Source organism: Uloborus diversus, chromosome 3, assembly GCF_026930045.1.
Source record: "Uloborus diversus isolate 005 chromosome 3, Udiv.v.3.1, whole genome shotgun sequence".
NCBI classification, from domain to species: Eukaryota; Metazoa; Arthropoda; class Arachnida; order Araneae; family Uloboridae; genus Uloborus; species Uloborus diversus.
Window position 1 is genome coordinate 54,075,530 of NC_072733.1, and position 27,241 is coordinate 54,102,770.

General features: G+C 34.6%; 1 protein-coding gene across 1 annotated transcript; it reads left to right on the top strand.

Moving 5' to 3' along the window:
- Positions 1–745: 745 nt before the first annotated feature.
- Positions 746–22,360, top strand: LOC129218748 (protein glass-like). The gene is made up of 4 exons (XM_054853072.1): positions 746–972; positions 5,820–5,953; positions 14,076–14,470; positions 21,519–22,360. The coding sequence occupies exons 1-4, from the start codon at positions 746–748 to the stop codon at positions 22,314–22,316; spliced, it is 1,554 nt and encodes a 517-aa protein (XP_054709047.1). The 3' UTR covers positions 22,317–22,360.
- The last annotated feature ends 4,881 nt before the right edge of the window (positions 22,361–27,241 follow it).

Below are 27,241 nucleotides of genomic sequence, written 5' to 3' on the forward strand. Positions count from 1 at the left end.
TATATATCAGTATGCTTATACAGGCAGAAAATCCCTATGCCCAAACTGTTATAATTTCCTTAGGGATAATTTAGAAACCCATAAGAAACTAAGCTTCTATGGTAAATATCAAAGATCCAGAATACAACATAATTAAACAGCATTACTAGTTAACATAATTAGGTAATATTTTTTTAAATATAATAGTTTAAATTATTTAAAGGAATAGAAACTCTTTCGAAACACATTATTCATCAATGTTATGAAAATTTAGAATCTTTCCAAATGTAGTACAGTTACGTGCTTTTTCTAGTTATTTGCCTTATGTTTTTTTCCCATTTCTAAAAATATGATGTTATATGTATAAATTAAAGTTTAACCTCGGAATCCTTTGTGCGTCTTGAAGCCTTTCAAATTAACAAACAAGTTTTTCGCCCCTGAAACTGAAATAAAACATGATGGCATCTATATGATTTTTTGGAGCCAAAAAAAAAAAAAAACTTGTTTACTCAATACTATCTTCAACAGGTTTCAGAAGTCTCTAAACTATTAAAATATGTTTCAACATCAGGCAGCAATTGTATTCGAGGTATCCGTCCTTTAGAATACCGATACAGAAAGAAACCTTTGGAAACATTAAGACCCAATCAGTGTTCTTTCTCAAGCACAAAACATACTGCCTCCTCCGCATCATCTTTTCATCATCCAATGACGATCATGCTTTCTCTGCATTCTTAGGTTTTCTCCGTTCATATAAAAGTCCAACATGGAGGGCCCTGCGACGAGCTATCTCCCCAACAACCCGGGCTTTGCTGGGGAGCCCTGGAAGGCGTTCAGCCCGACGCCCTTTGAAGACGAAAAGGAGGTGCCCTTTGATCCCCTTGGACCAAGATCTTCACCCACCGATCTTAACTTGAATGCCTTCAGTTTCTCTCCCGTGGATATGGAGCCGCTCAGTTTGTTTTCATTCAGCACTTGTCCATCACCTTACAAGTAAGTGCAATCTGCTGTGACACGAAGAAAAAAATATAGAATTTAAATGGTGAAGAAGATTTTAAGGGATAAAAAATTTTTTCATTTCAAGCATACTATCAAATGGGGTGAATTTGTGTCAGCATGGGATGAGATTGTGCCACATCATATCTGCACCTCAGAGCCATACTGACGTAAGTCCAAAAATTGCGATTTTCTGTTTATTTGTGCATTGTGTGTAGAATTCTATTCTGCATCGAGACATGTGAACGCATTTCTAAAAAAAAAAATTATTATTATTATTTACCAGTGTTTGAAAAGGAGCAGTGTTAAGGGAAAGATTAAAAGAGCGCACGTCCAATCGTTTGCATGCACTAGACAAAAGTTTTTTCTATCTCCTCTAAAGTTGCGATTATGTGACTTACTTTGTTCTGGCTCTGAGGTTCACTTATGTACCAGTATCAATTTAATTAGGTTAATTTAATTACCGTGAATGATAAAGCAGACGGAAGCACATTTCAAAACTTTCATCGACGTATCTAAAAATGGCTGTATATTACTCTTTTCTCTTTGTGTGTGTGCGTGCGCGTTCCTTACACAAACCTAGTTTACGTCAGATTTTTTCCACATTTGGCAGAGATCGATTGATGTTCAGGAATTCATGCAGGAAGGTTTTTTTTTTTTTTTACACGAATCCACAGTTTACGTCAGATCTTTCCCAAATTCTTCACATAGGTCCTTTGATGTTCAAGAATTCACATAGGGTTTTTTTTCGTCCGCTATGGGATTGCGCGAAAACTCACTTTAAAAAAGCCCTAAGAGTTTTAAATTCAAATTTTGAGTCATAAAGTTGCTTTTCTCTACACGTTGACCACTTGACACTACTTTCATTTTCGAAGTAGGCATTGCAACGCTGGGCAACGTAGCTAGTAAGTTATAGAAACAGCATCCTATTTCTTATAGTTACAATAATTACGGCAAAATACATTTGGCGATTGCTGTCATTAACTCTCCCCATTCGACTTTTTTTTTTAATTTTATCTATATTTGTGTGTTCTGTATATCATCTATAGGGGAGCTCGAGGTTTGTATGCGAAGGGAGTAACTGTGGGAATGTGCTATGATTTTCCTGTTTTTGGTTTGACAGCTATGAGTCATCTGTCACATGACTATCTAGTTGTCGCGCTATACTGTGAGTGTGTTTTCAGTGAGATATACAGCACCGTATAAGTTGTGAGTGAAAAAGATTGTTTTTTTTTTAGTGTGAGTAAATTTTTACATCCATACTTATTTTCTTCTGCAACCTATAAAAGTGGAGTAAATGCCCGAAACTTATTAACATTGAATAGACTATCTTCCATCACAACCAATAGTCTTATTCGAGTTGTTTTATGAAAACACTCATAGGTTAACTTGATTTCAATCTGGCGAGCTGGGGCAAGGAGGTGAATTTTTTCGGGGGTAAATAAGCGAATTCGTGATACTTACCCCAAAATTCATTTTTAATGGCAAAACGTTAAACAATCGAAACATAAATAAATTTAACATGCTATGTTAATGAAATAATTGCATTGGTTGCGCTATGCTAGGGATAGTCAATTCCTTATACGTCTGTACTATACTGACTCTAATTCTATACTCGTATATGCTCCTACTGCCTACATGTGTGCTGGCATTTCAGGAAAAGAGAAACTCAAAAAGAAAAGCCGACAAGGGCAAAATTCCACCAGATGTAATGCTACGTGCAGCTCTGATTCTATTACTTAACAATCACGACTCCCATCTGTCAATAGAAGGGCTCGATTATTGTAAGACAAATTCCTTCCTCTCATTCGCACTTCATTGTAGTCATAATTTGCAACCTGTGAATGAAAGTGAATGAAAGTGTATATGACCCATCAAAAAAGTGTGTGAATGCGCAGTATGGTTTGTGATTCTTGGATGGTGAATAATCCTGAAAACAGAATATTTATGATGTTCCAACCGGTCTGACCTCCAACATCCTGAATCGATGGAGGAATCTGGATTTCTGAGCAGTAGGCTTATACATTAAACTTGGAAGAAAATGAAGCTGGACACACCGATACAAGAGCAGACTCAGCTGTCACTACAGTGGTACAAAGATTTTCTACACCATCTCCATTCACTATGGAGTTACTGTTCATTCAGGAGAGAATATTTCCTTATCTACTTCTGCAAGGACCTTCTACATCCCCTTTCATTCACTAATTAGGTTTCAGATACGTCTACTGAAGAGATTACTAAGTCTCAGTCAGCCCAACGTTTGTTTCAAAGCATTACGACCATATTTCTAAGGCATTGCACAGGAAAACCAAAAACGGTGAAAGGCGAAAAAGTTCTACAGTAGTATTCACTGATACTCCTGTCAAAAAGGCTCTCGAAGAAAAAGGAATGCTGCAGCGAAACGAAAATCTATGCAAAATATCCGCAAATCCAACAAGAAATCTGAAGATAAAACAAATAAGACAAAGAGACAAATAAGAAGAAAGGGGACACAGAGTCCGTGGATGACGACGATGCATGTATTGCTTGGTAGTTTTGAGCTATAGTAGATCTTGAGAAAACTGGATTCAGTGTATTAAATGTTGCATGTAGGCCCACGGCCACGTTTCGGGATTTTAAAGGTTTTTATTCACTTCCTGAGAAAATCAACTATGTTTTTCAAAAAGTTTCCTGAATTGCTACAAATTGCAGATTTCACGCCGTTGTGAAAAATATTTTTCTCCACCAGTATCAAGATTAACTGAACGTATTTAATAGGTGTATCGGTTTCAGCTCGGTGGTCCGTCCAGATTGACTCAGCTCCCAATGAGAGCGAAAAGATATCTGGATCACGAAGCTTTGCAAGAACTGCAGACGAGTTACATTCGAGCTACTTGCTTTAGAGTCTGTCTTAGCGTTGGCAATGATTGCATTACTGCTTTGAGAGCTTTCTTGGAAAAGCAAGAAGGTTCCAGGTTATTATATGAAACACGTTAGGCTTCTCTAAAGGTGCCAAAATCATAACTGGCATTAACCAAGAAGACTATAGAATTCTTCAAAAATATATTCCAGGATAATTTCTGGTAGGTTGCTGAATCTAAGCGGAAAACATTTATTTTCGTTCTTTCTTTTTTCTCCAAGAGATTTTCCATATCATTAATTTTTGCAAATATACGTTCGCAACAGAAAATTGCAGTGACAATTTATTGCATCGTCAGGCATTGCTGGTACTTCTTTTAGATGGTAGACAAAGAGCACATTCAGCTTTAAAGTAGCCTCTCAGATATTCATAACAAAAAAAAAAAAAAAAACGCAATGTGTGACATTAAAGGAAAAAACGCGGAATGACTGTAGTGTTGCAAAAGAGTGCAATTATGAATTGGGGTAAGTGTTCTATGGTCCATGAGTAAAAGCATTCATTCGAAGTACATCGTAGGATTATGCAAGATTTGAACGGCAATGTTAAACTTTTAGGCGAAATTATCTGAATACTGTCTGGGGACTTCCAACAGATATTACCAGTTATTCCGATGAAATCAACCGCATGTTTAAAACAATCGTTTTTATAGCGTAATGTCGAGATATTGCGATTGACCATGAACAATCAACATGCGAGTATAAACGCAAAATGATTTATTCTTGCAAGTATTTTCTAAGCAATTGCTGGGTATTTGAAACGGTGAAATTGAACTGTATCAAAGTATACAGTACATACAAATAGCCAGACGATTTCCTCACTGCTGTTGGGACGAAAAGTGAACTAATTGAGAGTGTATTCACGGATGAATTTAATTTTTTTAATTGTAATTGCCTCTGTAATCGCACTGTTTTGGTGGCAAAAAACGTTGATGCAGACGCAATTAACTTTTAGATACAAGAGTTATTGGCCGGTAATTGAACATTAAATTCTCTGGATTTACCAGGAATGACACCACACAATCTCCAGTTAAAAATTTGTTCACCAATTAATCTTCTCCAAAATTTAAATCCGTCTAGATTTTGCAAATATACACCCATAGTTATCAAAAAGATCACCGGAAATGTTCTTGAAGCAACAATTTTAACGGGGAAGTTTAAATGAGAAATCATCCTGCTGCCATGCATTCCTATAATATCGTCACAATCTCCAATATAATTTCGAAGGCTTCATTTTCCGCTTCGCTTAGCTTTCGCGATAACCAAAAATAGAGCTCAAGGCAAACAATTTCGGTTTGATCTTGGAAAATAGTTTTTTCTCCCATGAACAACTACATGTCACCTGCTCACGAGTGGAAAAGCCGTTAAATCTATTCGTGTTAGCAAAATACAGATTTACCAAAAATATTGTGAACAAATTAGTACAAAGGTAATTTTCAGTTTTAATAATTTAAAATAATCAAAATAATAGTTCGAAATCAATGTTACCTACCTTATTTATAAAATTCCATCTTTATAGCTTATCAATTTATTTAGTATATTTTGTGAGAAGTCATTGATTAAAAACTATAGTTGAAGCTTAGATGAATAAAATGTACACACAAAATTCAAGTCGTTTTGCACGTTTGGCAGAAGTAAGTACTTACTAAATTTACCAAACATAAGTATAGTAAGTAATGCTTTTACTATAGAAAATTTATTTAGTACTTACTAAATTTAATAAGTTCCTACTTCGGTCAAACACGACCATTCTCAATACCCTGTGATATAAAATCGACTGAACTTTTTTCTGCTTTGTTAAAAATATTAATTTGATCGTTTAAAAATATAAGTAAAAAAATTATTTCCATTCTCAGCCACAGCAACGCGTGGCTGACTCAACTAGTTCAACTGTATTTTGTGTACACATTAATAATTATGATTTTATTTTCTTTAACTTCATCTTTCAGAGAATATTCACCATACAAAGAATACAAAAACCATGATTCCAATGACATGTACATCTCTGTGAAACATGCTACTGTACACAGCAGTGGAAGTCAACCCGGCAGTCAAGCAACAGCTCAGACGCAAACATTTGGAGGCCGGTTATCGCCACTAAGTGCGGTTCAGCAAAACGTCTGCAACCAAGGTATAACTAGATGTAAGAAAGTTTTTAAAGCTTTCTTTACTGATTTGGGTTGGAGGTTTGCGTAATGATTATATATTTAATACATAGCACAGCTGTCTTTAGTTCGCCCTTAACTCCGCCTTATTTCAGAAGCGTCTATCTTGAAGGGGAGATACGCGGAGGAAAATTAACTAATGGAATTTGAGGGGTTCAATTGGTTCTAGAGCTTGAAACCAGTAGCGTAACTATGGGGTCTAGCGCCCCTGGCAAACTAAAGAAATTGCGCCCCCCCCCCCCCGGGTCGCACACATGAGAAGTTAGTGGAGATCATAGTGACCTCCATTTTTTAAGAATAATTTGATTAGTTGATTCGACGAACAGGAGGCAGAATTGTAATTTTTTTACTTATTTTCTTTTTTAGAATTGTTTTCAATGATACCCAAAGTTCCTTCTCAGTAGAGTTATGTATGTGTATGTATATATAAGAAATCAGTCAAAGATATACAGCATTTCAATTTTGTACGGTCAAGGGAAATGTCTCATTGAACAGTTCATATTCCAAGTGATTGGGTGGGTGTTGGTTTTAATTTTTTCAGCAGCCATTATTCAGAGACAACAACGCCTCCTATAATTAATTTGAATTAAAAATTGGTGAGAGTAGGATTACGATAAAGAATGCAAAGCTTGTTATTTTTACTCTTTTCCCAACTCAATGCAGTTATTGCTGCAACTTAAACATTTCAGATCTGAATAATCACATAACGAAAATATAATAGGAATACATTATTTTTTCAAAATGTCTCTAAACTCGAAAATATGGCACGCGTCCTTTCTTCCTTCTCTACCTATTTTAAGTAATGGACTCGTTTTCTCAAATGCTTGACAAGGGTCATTTGTTCGCGGCCAGACTGTACTAACGAGATGGGTCTGCGAGGCAGCCACCTCTGTCTGCTGCTTGGCATTTATCGAATTAGTGACATCTTGGTGATTATTTAGTGGCAATTTAGAGACGAATGTACAAATTTGACTCCATCCAGTGTCAGAGAACTACATCAAAATTACGTAAAAACCGTTTTTTTATTTTTGTAAACATAAAAAAATGAAAAATTTGTCAATTTCCAAAGCTTTTTCCCATTTCAAAAGTTCTTATCAAGTTTAAAACTAGATTTTCTATAATCGGATTTAAAAAGTTTCTCTGACAGAATTAGATCTGGGTATGATCGTTGAAAAGTGCTCCAAACAATGCACAAATAAAGCATAAAGTAACTTTTAAATAATAATTTATCAAAAATACAAGTTCGAAATGGTGGACAACTTCAGTGAAAACAACACCTGTATGCCAAATTTCATGTTTATAAGCCTTGCTGTTTTCCCTGTTCGCTTGCCACGAGCAAACATTTTATTTTGTTGCGGACAGGGACTTGGCATTTGGGGACACGGCGACTATTATTTGCGACTTAGATGTAACTTGGCAAGAGCTGTTATTTAAAAAAAAATGAATGAACATATGTTCCTCTAATTTCAATTCAGCAAACACCCGATTATCCGCTCTGTGGTTTATCCGCGGTCCTTCACATTTTGGTTTATTTTTTTTAGGCACTGATTTCTAAAGTTTTGAAAAATGCATTCATTTTATCTTAACAAGTGCAAATTCTTCTTTAAGATATTCCTATATATTTCCTTCTTCCACCCTCTATTTCAATAACATCAACTTTCTAAGGTCATCAAAACCTAACTTCACACGCTTAAACGAGGGACCGGATCAGTTTTGTTCGAATAAATCCTCCCCCCCCCCCTTTTCTTTACATATGACTTGACATAACTTGATCTGTTTCCACAATTTGCTGATCGTTTTACAGTAATAAACATTTGCTTTTTTTAGCTTTCACATACATTTTTAAGATACACTTATCGTTTTTAGTTATAGTTTAAATGCACGTGTGAATGTTATCATTGTTATTTTTTTTTTTTTTTTTTTGTTATGAAGGATGATAGAAAAACGTTTCTAACTTCTATAATTTGTTGCTAGTCTCCTAAATGCGTGGATTTTTTTTTTTTTTATTAATGAAACATGTCAGATGAAGCATTCATTTTTTGTGACAAAAGTTGTAGAACAATTGCTCTCTTATTTCTCCAGAAATTCTTTAAAATGTGCATTTTTGCAATTGCTGCAGCTTTTTTTTGTCTGCAGTGTATATGCACTGAAGATCTAAAACATAATTATCACGTAGTGAATAACGTGGTGCGTCACCTTTGGCCTTCAAAATAGCTGCAACTCACTTTGCCATGGATGCCACAAGTTCTTGGTAGAAGACTGAAGGTAGATTGTATCAAATGTAGTAAGAAGAGGTGACGTAAAGAAATAATATTCTACTATGCTGGAGTTGGCTCTCTGAGCCGCATCTCTATGAAAGCCCAAATGGGCTCTATGTGAATAAAATCTGGTGAGTTAAGTGACCAGAACGTTAATGAGTCATTCCGTGTCAAGTGACCTAGGGGTCCTCGCTCGGCCATCTCCGATTTGGATGAAATTTTATAGAGAAGTAGAGATGCCTTTGAAACTAATCAGTGCAAATTTTCAGCTTCCTAGATCCATATCTTGAGGATCTAGGATCTCCGAAAAATGTGATCCAAGATGACGGATCAGCTTTTTGTGCCAAATTGTATAGTTTACACCAATTTTACATTAAATTTTATTATACTGGAAGCCTGAAATGTTAGGTGCTTAAAGTATGGTTGACCGTTAGTATATTCAAGTATTTTTGTGAATTTGAGCTCGTTAGATTTTGTGTAGCATGCGCGTGAACTTATGAAAAAGCGCGACGGGAAATTTTTTTCCTGGATTTTAGGTTGTCATAAAATCTGAACAAAAATAATTCAAAAGTTCGTACTTCGTGATTATATTGTAAAAATGCTTGTTTTTAATAGGTTACAGTTACAGAGCTTAAATATGTATTTTCTAGAAGATATTGCGATTTAAAGTGGCTATCAAAACCGTTCAAGTGAAAAATAGCCTACTTTCAAAGCTCTATAGCTCAAGTTTGTCACCTCGCATCTTCTTTTCGTTTATACCATTAGAAAGAACACACTTTTTCCTTTCAAAATAAGTTTTTTCTTTGATGGTGTTCTTTCGAATAAGGATGAAAAAACGAGCTTGAAATTATGTCAGTCGAAACGAATTGCCATGTTCAATCTCATATTACAGAACATTTTATAACACTGGAAGCCTGAAAATTTAGAAGCTTAAAGTAGTTTTGGTTGTCAACACGTTCTAGTATTTTTGTGAGTTTGAGTTCATTAACTTTTCTGTAGCACGTCTGCAAAGTCTTGACAAAACGCAGCAGAGAATTTTTTTTCCTGCATTTTAGAATGTCATAAATTCTGAGCAAAAATGATTCAAATGCTCAAACTTTGTAATTCTATTGTCGATATGCATGTTTTTAATGGGTTATAGTTGCAGAGCGTAAATATTGATTTTCTAAGAGATATTGGCATCCAAAGTGGCTATCAAAAAAGTTCACACGAAGAATAGCCTGTTTTTAATGCCCTGTAACTCAAGTTTGTCACCGTGCATCTTCATTTCGTTGGTACCATGAGAAAGAACATATTTTTTCCTATAAAAATGGATTTTCTTTCAGATGGTGTTCGTTCAGATAAGCGGGAAAAAATGAGGATGATATACTATTTGTCGTTAGCGAGAAAATCTCGTTCTTAAATAAATAAAGAATGGTGAATGCCGTGTACAACCGACTTATAGGGATTTTGCAACTGTTATAAGTCAAAAATAGTTTTTATTAATCATTTAAAAAGATACTTTGCAAATGAAATATGATAAAAAAAAAAGAAAATTATCTTGTTCTTTCTAGTGTATCAGTCCGCTTCCTGAACAAAATACTTTTCTGATTCTAACATATTTCATTCACAAAAGAACTTTTTAAATGATTAATAAAAAACTATTTCTGACTTATAACAATTGCAAAATCCCTATAAGTCAGTTGTGACGGCATTCACCATTCTTTGTTTATTTAGGAACGAGATTTTCTTGCTAACGACAAATAGTATATCAGACTCATTTTTTCCCGCTTATCTGAAAGCATCGAAAAAAAACTTATTATTATAGGAAAAAATATGTTCTTTCTCATAGTACCAACGAAAGGAAGATGCAAGGTGACAAACTTGTGCTACAGGGCATTAAAAACAGGCTATTTTTCATTTGAACAATTTTGATAGCCACAATAGAATTACAAAGTTCGAGCATTTGAATCATTTTTGTTTAAAATTTATGACATTCTAAAATCCAGAAAAAATTTTCTCTGCTGCTTTTTGTCAAGACTTTGCATACGTGCTACACAAAAGTTAATGAACTCAAACTCACAAAAATACTAGAACGTGTTTACAACCAAAAGTACTTTAAGCTTCTAAAATTTCAGGCTTCCAGTGTTATAAAATGTCCCGTAATCTGAGATTGAACATGGCAATTCTTTACGACTGACATAATTTCAAGCTCCTTTTTTTATTCTTATTCGAAAGAACACCATCGAGGAAAAAGCTTATTTTGAAAGGAAAAAATGTGTTCTTTATAATGGTATAAACGAAAAGGAAATTCGAGGTGACAAACTTAAGCTATAGCGCTTTGAGGCTATTTTACACTTGAATGGTTTTGATAGCCACTTTGAACCACAATATCTTCCAGAAAATACATATTTAAGCTCTGTAACTGTAACCCATTAAAAACAAGCATTTTTACAATGGAATCACCCAGTACGAGCTTTTGAGTTATTTTTGTTTAGATTTTTTGACAACCAAAAACCAGGAAAAAATTTTCACATCGCGCTTTTTCACAAGTTCGCGCGCATGCTACACAAAATCTGTTGAGCTCAAATTCACAAAAATACTTGAATATACTAACGAACAACCATACTTTAAGCGCCTAAAATTTCAGGCTTCCAGTGTAATAAAATTTCCTGTAAAATTGGTGTAAACTTGGCAATTTGGCACAAAAAGTTGATCCGCCATTTTGGATCACATTTTTCGGAGATCCTAGATCCTCAGGATTTGTACCTAGGAAGCTGAAAATTTGCATTGATTAGCTTCAAAGGCATCTCTACTGATGTATAAAATTTCATCCAAATCGGAGATGGTCGAGTGGGGACGATTTGAAAAATTAGGTCAGTTGACAAGGAATGACTCTAATTGGAATTCATCACTATGCTTCCTACGCAGCATGAGCCTTGCGCACAGTATGTATATTCCAACACAATATGAGCCTTGTGACACAGGGCTCTATCTTGATGGAAGATTCCATTTCTAGTTGAGAAGATAGACGCCATGTAAGGGTGAGACTGGTCCGCTGTGATGTTTGGGCCGCATCTTTCATGACCGTGCATGTTCATGTTAATTGTAACCTCCCCATGAATCTCATCTAAACAATCCCTCAAGTTTCCCCAAGTTTCTGTAGAAAAAGTCACGCTGTAAATTTCCAGTACTTATTGAAACACGTTTGAAAAACTAAATCATAACAGCCAGTTGCCTGAATGCGCACTAAAATGTGCAGGATATTCGTTTAATTTAAATTTTAGGCACACTTGTGAAATCATCGCCTTTTTTCGTGCAAATTTCAACACCTTTCTTTAACTACCAGTCAAAAGAATCTTTCATTATAATAGTACTAGAAATTTTGTGGCAATGAATCGCTCTCGGTATACTGTTAAAACAGGTTTCTTAGAATAGAGACAAAATATTTTTAAGTACATCACTTACACAAAATGGCTCTCTGGATTACTAATTTAACGCAAAGTAATTAACGAAGCATCATCAAATGTTAAACTTGCCTAAAATAAATCTTCCAGAAATTAGAAACGGCGGGGCAAAATCACTTAACTAAAAATCCACACTTATCTAAGTTAATTTTTTAAAACTTCAGCTTCGTCAAGCAAATAGCCAACACAATCTTTCATTTAATTAAAAAATAACTAAAATGGTAGCTATTAGCAACCATGGTTTCACTCCTTTTCCGACAAATAACCGAAGTATTGCTTGGCCGCGGAGAGATGGCGGATGAAATGAAAGTGGAAACAGAACACTTCATTTTATAATAGGTAAGATCTGCGACACCGTACCGAGCACTTAGAACTTAAATGCAGGGCGTGTTTTCGCTGATCCTACCTAGTACAAAATAAAGCGACTAGTTTTTGTTTCCAATTCATCCACCATTTTTCTATGATCAAGCTTTAGCAAATACAAAACTGCCACACCCTGTTTTACCCGCCTTACTGGTTTTTCTAATTATCCCTAAATGTAGTTGTAAATTCAAATAAATAATCAAATTCAAGTACTAGGTACATAGGCTACCAAAATGTACGTGTAAAAGCTTTCTTCCCTTTTTCAGATACTGCATTGAAATTTAATTTCCTACAGTAAACTCTCGATTATCCACGGGCGACTTATCCGCGGGATGGATTATTCGTAACCTTTCACACTTTCAAAAAAAAAATTCCGGGATATTAATTATGTTGATAAATGCGCACATTAGGGGAACATTTATTTTTTGACATTCCTATTTTTTTCTTAACCCTCCCTTTCAACGGCATTAAACCCTGTTGCAGGAAATCCGGTTTCAAAATTTTCTCGCTCACGTGTGTAATCCGTTTTCAGTAATGAGGATCCTTTTTTAGCTTTTACGTGCATTTTTTTTTTACGAACTTTTGTTTTCAGTTGCTCAGTATACAGGATTTTCAATGGACATGCGAGTGTTAATGATATTTTTAAGCTTTTGCATACAATAGCATCGTTTTTACCTATTTTCGTATTATCCACGACTTTTCTTCTCCGCGGTTACCATGCCACCCTATTCCGCAGATAATCGGGAGTGTACTGTACTATGTATTGTCTCATTTTCTTGTCCAACGATCTTGGGCTTGTAATATAACAGAAAAGTAATATATGAAGAGGCATGTCCAACGTATTTACAAATAATTTAGTTTATGGTCATTGGTCACATATCTGATGCACATTTTGTTACTGTTACTTTAAAAAATTGGCCAAATAAGCGCAGGAAAAAAACTGCATATTCATGGCATAAAATAAAGACATAAAGTTGGTTTATGAAAGTGCAAGCTTTCAAATACGATGGCAAATAAAAAAGTCTTTGCACCTAATTTTTTTTTTTTTTTATTTAAAGCCAAAATACGGTTGTGAATACAAAGCGAACATATACATTCCCAGGAGTGACCGTTCCTTGAACCGTACTAGTCGTATCTGCCTTTTGCTCCGATTAGCGGAGCTGATACGAGTCATTTAAGATGACAGTTGTTCTTCAGACGTCCGCAGCTTATAAGCAGCGAAGTGTTATTCGTTTTGTATGGAACAAGGGACAAAAGCTCATAGAAATTCGCAGAGAAGTGCACCTGCAGTCCAGACATTGCCTCTAGAGATTTTTATGATTTCGGTCCACTGAAGAAGTTTCTGGCAGGATAGAAGCCAAGAATGTGATCCGACGGTGATTCCACAGGCAGCCGGAAGAGTTCTAATACAGGGGGATCTCTAATTTAGTGATGCGATGGGACAAATGTCTGAACCGGTATGGTGACTATGAGGAGAAATAATGTAAAATACATAGTACGCTACGTATATTTGTTAATACCTGTAAGCACCTGTTTTTGACGAATAAAAAATAGGCGCAAAGGCTTTTTGATTTGCCCTCGTATAAAACTCAATCGATTATGTTTATAAATTCAATAGTGTTGTCGATAACAAGATAAAACCTACCTACAGCAGCTTAGCTAACAACTTTCGATAGATCACTTGTGCTATCAAAAACACTCTACTACTAAGAAAGTGCATGATTATAAAATCATATTTCGTTACATATACGTTCTAAAAAGCAGAAAGATACTGTGGAAGTTCACAAAACTGCATATAGTCTTACTTTAAATTATGAAATCCTGCTAAAGTTAAATACTTAAAACAAATTGTAGTGTGCTTTGAATTGAAATGCTTCGCATCAACTTGTGCAATATGCCTTTGAATTACATTTTCCTACTCTGTAACTTTGTCTTCATACTATGTATTCAAGTTTTTGACATTTTTATTTCAGATATCACTATCGATCCCATAGTCTATCCACAAATGAATCAAGGTCATCATGTGCCTGTGCCAAATATGCCAGCTTCTACAGTCGCTTACAGCACTTATCCTCAAATTCAAGTTTCTGGTTCGGGAAACATGGCTGGTGGAGGAGGAGTTTTTTGTTCCGGTGATTTTGCTGCTCCACAACCTGCTCCCCAAAGTCATGGAGCCGTTTTTCCAGCAGCAATGAGTGTTAACTTATCCATGAATATGACTATGGGTGTTCCAAACTTCGGAGATCACTTCGTAGGAACTGCAACGTCTTCACTTCCTTCTAATCATCTTCAGTGGACTACAGCACATGTACCACAAATTCAATATGGAACTAACGCTCCTGCAGCTGTAGTTGGTCAGCCCGTGCAAGTAAGTAAAATTTTGACACGTAACTCCTTTTCTGCTTACGCAGAATTCCCCACGTAACAGAATATTTAAATTGAGCAAGACAAAAGGTCTAATTCGAAGAATAAGATTTTTTTTTTCGTACTTTATTTTCAGCGAAAAATGGAAGAGCAAGCTCGTACAATAAAGCTAAAGTACAATAGAGGACAAAAATGAAAAAAAAAAAAAAAAATAAATAAATAAATAAAATAAAAATGAAAAGTAAAAAAATTCAGTTACTACCTTTTGCTTCTCACGGCAGCATGTAATTTAATGTAGCGGATGTCCTCGATATTTATCAAAAATTAGGGCTTGTTAGCAAAAAAATGTACTGGATACATTTTACTCATTTTTACTTTTCTAAAGCAGGAAAACTAAAGTTTCCTAAAATGCTATAGACTTTCTAAGTAGTAATCAAAAAATGTCGTGACAAATTATTTATGTAGCAATGATTGTTATTTTCAATCACATAATATTACGTTTTTATTTTATCAGTAATTATAATTAACACTTGCATGGGGGAGGGGAGAAACTTAAGCAGTGTAGAATGAACATAAGAATGTAAAATGCACTTTTGCAGCACTTCTATTTCATAACATCTGTCAGAAGTATTAATTTAATACGAAAAATCTATAATAAAAATCTTTATTCTAAATGAATTGCTCCCAACTTATCCTATAAACATGAATTACTGAACTTATAACAGAGTGAGCTAGAGAGAAATCATGAGTTTTTACATTTTCCAAAAATTTCAACAGAGAAATCTACTAGTTTATTTCATCGTGTTTACTCAAATTTCACTAAAAAAAATTTTTTTAACCAGGTTTTCCGAGTGAAAAGTTTTCATGTATAAGCTACCATGCTGTCGTAATATGGTTTAATAATCTTTTATAGTAATACTGCATAATGGAATACAGTTTTTTTTTTTTTTTTAAACTAAAGCCCCAAAAGAGAAACTTTGGCTAATATTCTTTAGTGCAGAGAAATACAAACCTCTGCACAGGTAATTGAGGGACGTATAACAAATTTTATGACCAAGTAAGAGCGGGGAAAAAGTTGGAATTTTGCTCTCCTCTTAGATGAAGCGACAGTGTTTAGGGAAGCACGTTTAAGCTAGTACATATCATATAATATTATAATTATCAACTTATTAATTAAACGTTTCAGTTCGCTAATTTAAGATACAAAGTGGGGATAGATTAAGTTGTGAAGTAGAAAAACAAAACTTTAAGCTGCATGTTTTCGTTTAACTTTTCGAGATATAAATAACTTTAAATGTTGGATCTTTAACTGTTATCTGAGTCATGAAATGGCATTTTGAACTGAAGAAACTGAAATTCACGAGAGCATGTGCATTACATACATACAGTACGGCTGAATTTTCAATGCGCCAGTATTTAGCGTTGCTCTTCCTTTAAAATAATTAATTCTTTGCATTAATTCTTCAAAAGAAAACTGAAAAGTTATTTCTTATTCAGCATAAAATAATCTACCCATGTCCTATCAATTAAGTACATCGACACGAAAAAACAAGTGCAATTTAGAGTAAGTGGCGATATTGTGTTCCGCCAGGTAAAAGGCCTCAGTAACTGAAATCCACGATCACAGCAACCGAGTGTGCCTGTGTTGAATTTTTCAAGATCATTTGTGTGTAAAGAAGTACCTATACCCAGAGGTACCCATGCATTACAGACATTTTCAGGGCATTTTTAGGAGTAATTACAGTTTTATAGCAAAATAAAAAATAAAAGTGACACTTTTTAACTCCTGATCTAAGTTAGTACTTTAAGGGAATTTAGTTCAAGTAATTAGCATTTCAACATTCCGTTAAATTCTTTGTAAAACGAGTATAAATTCGTGTAGTAAGAGAACATCATCAAAAAGGTTGTTATCGTTGATTGTAGCCATATTGGCATGTCGTTAAAGCCAGAGATGGTGGGGCGATTAAACCTTGATAAAAAAAAAAAAAAGTTATATGTCCAACCTGATTACAGGCAGGGGCGGACTAGCCCGCCATCCCATCAGCCCGGCTGGGGGATGCGCCCTCGAGGGGGTCGATGCGCCCTCGAGGGGGTCGATGCGCCCTCTAACGCCCTCTGTGCGCCTTCGCCCCCCCTTTTTCATTTTTCTTTTATTTGCGCCCTCGAACGTGTGCGACTACGTTTATTTATTTATTTCTTTTCTTTTTTGCGCTCTTGAACGTGGGCGTCTTCATTTTTTTACGCCCTTAAAAGCTGTGCACCCTCGGTTTTTTTGCACCCTTAAAACTCAGCTCCTTCGTTTTTTTTTTTTTTTTTTGATTCATCAAACCTATGTGTCTTCAGTGTTTTCTGTTTCTTTCTTTTTTTTTTCCCGCCCTTAAAGCTATGCAACTTTGTTTCTTTATTTCATTTTTTTTTTGTGCCACGAACCTGTCCGCGTTGTTTTTTTTTTTTTTTTTCTTGTGCCCTCGGTTAATTTCGTTTCTTTATTTTATTTTATTTGCTCCTTCGAACGTGTTTTTTCTTTCGTTTTTTCCTTTCTGTTTTTTTTCGCCCTCAAACCTTATTTTCTATAAAATAATTATCGTTAATTGGGATGATTAAATGATAATAAATTGATAAAATGAAGAATATGTGATTGAGGCAAATATTTGGCGTTGTTGAGCGTTAAATATATTTGAATTAGTATCATTTGTGCATTAAAGCAAAATAAAGCTGCCAAAACATTGATGGAATGAATTCTGTCTTAGTCATGACATAAAAAAAATTAGAACAGCGTAACTCCGAGTTCGTGCAATTAGGGGTAGCGTAAGCCGGTGTATTACTGTATTACATAGTTAGAAGCTTTTACAGAAGAGAAAAAATAGCATCATTTCTATTTTCCTCCTTTGCAGCGATGCTATTTGCGGTTAACTTTTTAAACAAAAGTGTATTATTTAAATTAGTTTTACAAAAGCTGTCATTAAGCTTCTATTTATCAACAGCTAATTGTATGATGCTACTTTTTGTAACTCGATAAAAAAAATTATTTCGTATGACTAGTGTTTACCACAAATGCATAGCAAATTGAAAAATTAATAATTGAGTAAAAGAATTTTGAAAGTGTAGAAGTATGTTAAAAATTACAATACAGTGCTGACCAAATTATTAGACTAAAGAGTTTTTTTTTTTTTTGTACACTATTTGTACTAAAATACTATTTATTCTACTGTTAAAGTACAGTACATACTGTACACTGATTATTACGTTATTTTAGCATAACTTAATGTTTGCAGGTGGCAGCATTGTCTGCTTTGTTTATTTACCTACCAGGAACATAACCTCAATCAGCTTAAACAGTTCACTAGTTCTTTTTATTAGTGTGTTTTGTTATATTTAAAGTTAGTTTTAGGTAATTAGGAGTATGTGTATGTGAGTATATATAATAGTCAGTATAAACAATTTTTTACCTCCTTTTTAAAAAAGTTAAGAAATGGTGTAAACCTTTTCAAAAGTATGCCAAAAAGACTTAAAATGCTCATCAAGAACAAGGAAATGCATACTAAATATTAGATAATTATTTCACTGTTCGTTAATGTGTCTATAGTTATGTAATCAATAAAGAATTTCATTTTAAAACAGTCTTAGTCTAATAATTTGGCCAGCACTGTGTAGCTATCTTTCTCTGATTTTACAATTATTATGCACTGTTAAAACAGGTTTCTTTGAATTGAGACAAAATTGCTTATTTTTACCTACTCGAAATTACTCCCAAACAATTTGGCTTAGGATCAAAAGCAACGCTCTTTTCGTGGTGCAACCTAGTAAAATTTATTGCATAGTAATCTGAGAGTACCATCAGCATCCATTAAGCATAGAAGAGCAAGTCAACAACTCTCTACTGTTTTTTATGGAATTTTTATAAATAATTTTTAAGGACCTTTGCTTCCTAGAATTAGATTGGTATTGATGACTCCTAGAATTATATAGATAAAGGTTTTATCATTAGATGACTTATTTACTTAAATTTGATCACCCTAGCCCAATAAAAAAGGTAATACTTTGTGTAAAATTTCGTCTGTTCTTTTGAAAACTAAAACTTCTACCCTTTTTCTGTACAATGGGCATAAATACTATTTCGGGGGTTGAACAACGTGTCAAGACATGAATTTTCCGTTGAAATTTTAATTTTCATGAAGTTTAAATTCAAAAAGTTTAACCGTTTAACCGCCGAACTATTGACGGATGATCAAATTTGAGTAATTTTTTGAAATTATGTCTATTTATGTCTAGTAAATACAGAAATAAAATAAAATTTCTAGAAAAAAATTTTTTACTATGTTTTTCAGTATGTTCCATTTTTGGAACATTGGCGCTTTGCATGAAGTTTTTTTTTTTCAGAGAATTTTTTTAAACTAAGAGGTTTTGAATGCGGTTTTTATCTTAGCATACTTTATTGCAGAAAAGTAATATTTTAAATTGCATTTATGTACATATCAGAATTCAGAAAATCCAATACAGAAATATCTAATGCCCATGATATGAAAGGAAGCATTGCTGATGAAGTCGTTTCTCGCAATGGAAACATTTCTTAGTCGTATTTTTTTGCACACCGCGCAACGTCCTTGGGATGCAGATACAATATAATGTCTGTCAGACATTCTTGATCGATTATGTAAAGGACAACAAGGCCCCTGGATGACTTTCTACTCGTACTTTTCTTCTTAGGAGGACAGTTGTTATTTCTCTTCGGAACTCTAAATGCTTCATCTTCACTTCGTGTAACTCACAATGAAGTAACCAACTAGCTACAACTGAAATATTCAGAGCATTACTAAAAAGATTCCACCACCATTTTTTACTCCTCAAATGAGGTCTGTAGCTCCCAAAAGTTTATCCAAGACGTCCACACCCCCCATTCCTTCATTGTATCTCTTGATAAGATGAGGTTGTGGCACATCTATCTTGCATTTCTGCGCATTTGAGTAACATTTTACAGATGCAAGTGGCTCATGTGTATAACAATTAGATGCTACTGTAACCACTGCATTATCATTCCAGCTGCACATGTACACTGATCCATCAGATCAATAGTCAAAATTTCCTCAATCTTCTTTAGAAAGGGTTTTTTTGGATTTCAGTGGACAATGGCCAGTTCGGTTTTCGCGAATTGTTCCTGTTGCTCGTACACTTTTTTTTGATAGCTGAGAAATTAAGTCATATGATGTAAAAAAGTTATCAAAGTATACTTCATGCTCATGTGTCAGTCAAAACTGATAATAGATCATTTACAACTCTGGATCCTAATTGCACATCAGGGGATCCTTCTTTTTTGCCTGAATAAATCTCCATGGAATATGGGTATCCACTTGAAGAGCACAGCATCCAAATTTTGAAGCCGAATCTTATTGGTTTTCATCTAATAAACATTTTACATGAATGCCGACCGTAGTAGGGAACCATAGATTCATATATGCTCAATTTTTCATGAAATACACCAAATTGTTGAGGGTTTTTACACAATTCTTCGTAAATAGGGAAAACTTTTCTTAGTTTGTCATTTTGTTTTAATTCATGGTTGTCCATCAAATGAAAGTTGTTTTTTATTTTTCGAAAACGATTTTGAGGCTTAACTGTTGGTACAATTGGCACAGATGTATCTTCTGCACTGCTCCAATACATATCTTCAGAAGGAACAGAATGGTACCCACTCAATAGCAACAAACCAAAAAATTGTAGGATTTCATCTCTGTCAACATCTATTCTTCCTCAGTGATATTGCCTAGTTCATCAGGGGGTAATTGGCATATATCTACATCTGACAATGTCTCTAAATAAGCCACAGCTTGTTCTACAGTAAGAAATCTAATAGACATTTTTTAACATTTATGAACAGTTGGTATACGTCAAACAGAATTTCGTTTCGCTTGAAAACAAAGCTAGCGAATTATTGAACTGCATTTAAAATATGAAAAATAAAACGCTCACTAATGTTATTTTTTATTATCACGTGACAATGCAGCTGTCCGAGCAGGTGTGGATTCGGAGCCATATAGTCCGTCAAACAGAAGACTGTTATTATTTTCTTTGCTAACGAAACGTCATATCCTTTCAAAATATAAACTTACTTGGTTTTACCAACATCTACATAAGAGTACATTCAAAATGAGAGAAAAAAAAAGAAACATATATTACGAAAAATGAAATTTCCCCTTGCAAGTCGAACGATTTACTTCTTGGAAATTTGACTCCCTAAAAGCGCCAATGTTCCAAAATTGGAACATGCTATTTTGAAGGGGTAAACCTTTCGGAAATTTCATTGTACATTTCTACAAGCATTTTAAAATCATACATTGAAGTATTTTTCACAACTATAATAAATATCATCACATTTTCTCAAAAAGCCAATTTTTGGTAAATTTTATAAGAAAAAGTTGCAAAAAGCTAAAAAAACACTCATCTTTGAAAAATCGCAATAAATAATTGAAAACATATAAACAATCAAGCAGGAAATCAAAAAATACTTTGAAATAAGACTAAACTGTGTTAAAAAAAGCTTGTTTATTTTAACGTTATTTCTTGGGAAAATTTTCACTTAAATATGATGTTCCATTTTTGGAACATTGGCGGGTAAACGGTTAAAATTCGTGATTTAAAATGTTCTTCTTGATAGGCTCAGGCTCGGTCTATGTATCTTTTACAATTCAAAATGTCATTCATAAAATTTTTCCGCCACTTTTATTACTTCTAGTTTTGAAATTGGAATTTCTTTTTAAACTATTTTCTTTATTCTTTTATTTATTTATTTTTTTCACGCATCAAAATTTATATTTTCATTTATAAAGAACTGTCACCGTTGTTATTAAGCCAATAATGTTAAACATTCTTAGGATAAATTACTTTTGACAAAACTCATACCTTTTTTTAATAACTTCTACTTTTTTTGCTTTTCAATGACCTTTTCTCATTTCTTTGGACTTTGAAGTGCTCCCTAAATGTTTTACCTTTTGTATTCAGTATACACTAATCAATGACACGTTGCTAATGTATGAATTGGAATCTTTTCCTTTCAGATGCAATACAATGCACCATCTCCTACACATGGAGCTGGCGGAACTGGTGGAACGTATACATTTACAGCAGAGTTTCGACCAGCTGAACCAGTGACTCTAACTCCATTAGACAGAGAATTTTCTTGCAACACGAACTCTAAACCTGGAGCATTTTATCCTTGTAAGCACGTAACAGTTCCCGTTCCAGGCGACTCTAGTCCACCAACTTCCCAAACTCCTGTGATGTTCAAACCAAAACCACGCACTATTCCTACAGGTCGCGCTGCTTGTTTTCCAGCTGGTGTGACACCAGAAACTCCTCCTTTGCCACCCACAACTCCTTTGAACTCCGAAGTCACTGCAATAAATGATAATGACGCTAACTCTTCTGGTAAATTAAACCTTTGTAGGATATGCGGGAAAACGTACGCTAGGCCAAGTACTTTGAAAACGCACATGAGGACACATTCTGGTGAACGTCCTTACAGGTGCGTGACGTGTCATAAATCATTTTCTCAAGCTGCTAACCTCACCGCTCATATCCGAACTCATAGCGGCGAAAAACCTTTCCGCTGTCATGTGTGCGGAAGAAGATTTTCGCAAAGTTCCTCTGTCACAACTCATATGAGGACACATTCTGGTGAAAGGCCATATAGGTGTTATATGTGCAAAAAGTCTTTCTCCGACAGTTCTACGTTAACGAAACATCTCAGGATACACAGTGGAGAAAAACCGTATCAATGCAAGCTATGCCTGCTGCGATTTTCACAAAGTGGCAATTTAAACAGGCATATGCGAGTGCATGCTGGAGCGGATTAAGTGAAAGCTATGCGTTTTAAAGACTATTTTGGTTAACTTTTGAAACCTGTGTTTTGTAAAGTTGTGTTGCGTTTGATAAAGCTTGTGTTTTGTTTATATTTTTATCATTGTTTTTTTATAATTGTTCCTAAATCGAATATTTTTATTTGCTAACAGAGAATAAAGTAAATTTTAAGTTTTTGAATCATTAATGTCATTTATTATCATTTTTTTCCTTATTATGCTAACTAGATATCGTTAAAAAAAAGTACTATGATCATGGAAGTTCGTACAAAATGACAAAAACATCTGTTCGTATTAATAAAATTGAAAGAAACTATTCAACTCATTTAATAGCACAGTACTCGGAGAAGAGGTGCAAAAAAATATATATGAATTTTCACCGATTTTCTGACAAAAGCTCTAAATAGGCCTAAAAACTGGAAAACGCGATTAAAAAGCAAGTCAATTAATCGATAAAACTCTAACATCGTTTGACTTACTGCTAAAAACACTTTAATGAAAAAAAAAACGTTGCTTATTATTTCCATATAACGTTTCGGGAGTTTACAGGTTTTTACTCACTTCCTGAGATAATCAACTATATTTGTCAAAAAGTTTCCTGAATTGCTACAAATTGCAGATTTCACATTGTTTTGAAAAATATTTTTCTCCACCAGTATCAAGATTAACTGAACGTATTTAATAGGTGTATCGGTTTCAGCTCGAATGATCCGTCCAGATTGACTCAGCTCCCAATGAGAGCGAAAAAATATCTGGATGACGAAGCTTTGAAAGAATTGCAGAGAGTTACATTCGAGCTACTTGCTTGAGAGTCTGTCTTAGCGTTGGCAATGATTGCATTATTGCTTTGAGAGCTTTCTTAGAAAAGCAGGAAGGTTCCAGGCTATTATATGAAACTTACGTTAGGCTTTTCTGAAGGTGCTAGAATCATAACTGGTTTTAACCAAGAAAACTATAGAATTCTTCAAAAATATTCCAGGATTATCTGAATACTGTTTGGGGACTTCCGGCTGACATTATCAGTTATTCTAATGAAATCAAACCATGTTTAAAACAATCGTTTTTACAGTGTAATGTCGAGATAATGCGATTGACCATGAACATGCGAGTATAAACGCAAAATGATCTATTCGCACAGGTATTTTCTAAGCAATTGCTGGGTATTGGAAACGGTGAAATTGAACTGTAACAAAATATACAGTACAACAAATAGCCAGACAATTTCTACACTGCCGTTGAGACGAAAAGTGAACTGATTGAGAGTGTATTCCCGGATGAATTTAATTTCTTTTATCATAATTGTCTCTGTAATCGCACTGTTTTGGTAGCAAAAAACGTTGATGCAGACGCAATTAACTTTTAGATACAAGAGTTGTTGCCCGGTAATTTGAAGTCATTAAATCAATCTATAAAATTGAGGATGAGAACGAATCCGTAAAGTTTCCAACTGAACATTAAATTTTCTGGATATGCTAAGAATGACAATACACAATCTCCAGTTAAAAAATTGGTTCACCAATTAATCTTCTCCAAAATTTAAACCCATCTAAATTTTGCAAATATACACGCATAGTTATCAAAAGGATCACCGGAAATGTTCTTGAAGCAACAATTTTGACGGGGAAGTTTAAATGAGAAATCATCCTGCTACCATGCATTCCACTAATATCATCAGAATCTCCAATATGATTCAAAAGGCTTCATTTTAAGCTTCGCTTAGCTTTCGCGATAACCAAAAATAGAGCTCAAGGCAAACAATTTCGGTTTATCTTGGGGAAGATAGGTTTTTCTCCCATGAACAACTACATGTCACCTGCTCACGAGTCGAAAAGCCGTCAAATCTATTCGTGTTAGCAAAATACAGATTTACCAAAAATATTGTGAACAAATTAATACAAAGGTAATTTTAATTTAAATAATTTAAAATAATCGAAACAATAGTTCAAAATCAATGTTATCTACCTTATAAAATTCCATTTTTATAACTTATCAATTTATTTTGTGTATTTTGTGAGAAGTCATTGATTAAAAACTATAGTTAAAGTTTAGATGAATAAAATGTACATACAAAATATTATGCTGGTTAATGCTTAATTTCAACATTCCGGTAGTACAACATTCCGATATTCAAGTCGTTTTGCACGTTTGGCCAAAGTAAGTACTTACTAAATTTACCAAACATAAGTATAATAAGTAATGCTATTACTATAGAAAATATAGTTAGTACTTACTTAATTTAATAAGTTCCTACTTCGGCCAAGCACGACCATTCTCATTACCCTGTGATATAAAATCGACTGAACTTTTTCCGGCTTTGCTAAAAATATTAATTTGATTGTTTAAAAATATAAGTAAAAAATTATTTCCATTCTCAGCCACAGCAACGCGTGGCTGGATCAGCTAGTAGTATTTATATATAAATTCAAAGACATTGAAAGAAAAATGTAAGAAAAAATACTAAAGTGTATTGTAATGGCAGCGCAAAGCAGCTAGAAACAAAAACAGTACTAACATATCCATGAATAAACATTCAAAATAAATTGGAAAACGCAAAAAGCAAGAACTCAAAAACAACACCAAAATGAAAAAATTTCAACCAGGGACCGATACTTTCTCAAGGAGAGGACCGGTCCCTAAGTTCACAAGGCCCTTTCTGTTTAGCAAGAGGGAAGGTCCCAATACTTTGCTACCCTCCCCGAGAGCCTTGGAGGAAAATTTGACATGAAAACTAGATTGAAAACAAACTTGAAAATTCAGGAACGAAAGAGCTTTCAGACTAACCTTCAAGAGGAAGCAACAAATCAGAATATAAACCTTGGGGAAAAAAAAAATGACATGCACGTGTCAGGCAAAAATGCAGTTGAGACACATCAGTGCAGAACATGGATTCGAAACACATTTAGTTGAAAAAACCTGGAGTTGAAAAAACCCTGGAGAGGAAATAAAAATAAAAATAAAAATAAAAAACTGGAACGGGGGAAATTACATCAGAAATTTTCAGGATAGATACCATCAGACCTTCATAGCGTAGGTGGCCTTGCTGCAATAATACAATTGCGCTATACTTCAATCTGCTGCAATTCCTTACTTTTCTAATGTAACTTAAATAAAAAGATTGGGGAATTTTTTTGTAATCTAAAATATTTTTCAATAAATTAAGGCTTTTAGAGACAAAATCATTTCTGTTGCAGATAGTTTTAATTCTATTGATTTCATTAATCACGGGACGCTCCTGCGTCCCGGCTACCAAGAAAACCAAACGTCAGCAGCCAACAAAAGTAAATCCACAACCTAGAAAGACGAAAGAAAACAAACGCGACTAAGAACAATTTACACGACAGAACTAATTGAGGTTTTCTGGGTTTTTCAACCCTCTGTATCTCAGCCCCATGAAGACCCCCGGAGTTGATTTTTGGTACACTCAATCTCCAGTGGCCCCTAACGACATAAACTAGGATCATTTGCATATCAGATGTCACTCTTCGTATATGCAAAATTTCGCAATTTTACATTTTTTCTTTCTTGAGGCGCTATTTTCAATCTTCTATTCTATTCTATTCTATTCTATTCTATTCAAGAGTCACAACTGACTTCAACTGTATTTATGTCGAGGACTGCATACTAAGTGCCTTGCCTCCATTATTTTATATACCGATAGATGGCAGCACCATCACCGGATCGAACAGTTAAAGAGAATTTAGAACTAGTCCAAGAGCTAATAGCTACCTGGTACTAGCGCCCCCAGAGGTATCGTTTCACTTGGAGGACATTGAGACCACGAGCATATTTAACGTCGCCCAGTCCCCTTTAATGACGACGGTGGGTCTTCGACCAGCGAGGATCGAACCCAAGTCCCTCCGGCCCCGAGTCCAATGCCTTACCGATCAGGCTACCACGGCCCCATTTTCAATCTTCCTGAACACTTTAGACTTTATAATGTTTTTCAACAAAATCACTTCTCCGTATAGTATTAACCTCCACATTTTTTTTTCTTCTAAAGCTGTGTAAACAAAACAGGGTTTGGCGTTGAACGAATGGTTAAATTCAGCCATAAAACCTACTATGACGTCATAACCAAACTCAGCTATCAAAACTATGCAATTCATGTTTTATGCTGCCATCTAGCACCGAGCAATACAACTAACACGTTTGAAAGATATCCTCGAGAACAAATTTCATTGAATTCGGACGGAAATTTTGAAATTAATTTTCAATACTATCGGAAAAAATAGTAATAATAAAACTTAAACTCCTTTCTGACAAATTAAAAGTTTTCGAAATCAATCAAGAATTGTGTACATGTTTCTATAAAAGTTATCCATGTACTCTGTGTTTCTTAAAGTTATAATTTTGCAGATTTCAGTTTACCTTTTTAATTTTTTACTGGTTTTAAACATCATGGTCAGATTGAAGCAGGGACACATGAGGCAGATTCCCAGGGCACCAAAATTCGGGGGCACCAAGTGTCTCGCAAACTTTTTTTTTTTTTTTTTCAGTATATTGTGTACAAATGCAAGATGTAAATACTAAATCTAGAAAAAGAATTTCTCTTTAAAATTTTGATTCCCAACAAATCCCAAAGCTACTTCCCAGGCTCAACACTGCATATACACGAACCTAATTACTACGATCAAATGTTATACATTACATACGTTTACGTTTTATTTCAACCAGTTGAAATTTAGTGACACCTAATATAGCATTATCGTATACATTAAGTAGATCCGAACTAATTGGGATTGGGACCATAAGTATTGTCCGTTTTTTACGACAAGGCACTCCGCCACGCCTCCTTGAACGCATAGTTCCATTTCACGCAGGGGTGATCAGTATACAATCCACGCACTTCTAAAGGAGACAAAACCAGACATCCTTAACTTCGGCGTGCGTTTTAACGTGCAAAAAAGTCTTAGTGTCCTTTA

Bases quoted from the DNA above. Each gene is read 5' to 3' on its own strand.
- LOC129218748 (XM_054853072.1), top strand. From the start codon at position 746: ATGGAGGGCCCTGCGACGAGCTATCTCCCCAACAACCCGGGCTTTGCT. The intron at 973-5,819 runs GTAAGTGCAATC...TTCATCTTTCAG, and splicing joins ACTTGTCCATCACCTTACAA to AGAATATTCACCATACAAAG. The intron at 14,471-21,518 runs GTAAGTAAAATT...TTTTCCTTTCAG, and splicing joins TAGTTGGTCAGCCCGTGCAA to ATGCAATACAATGCACCATC.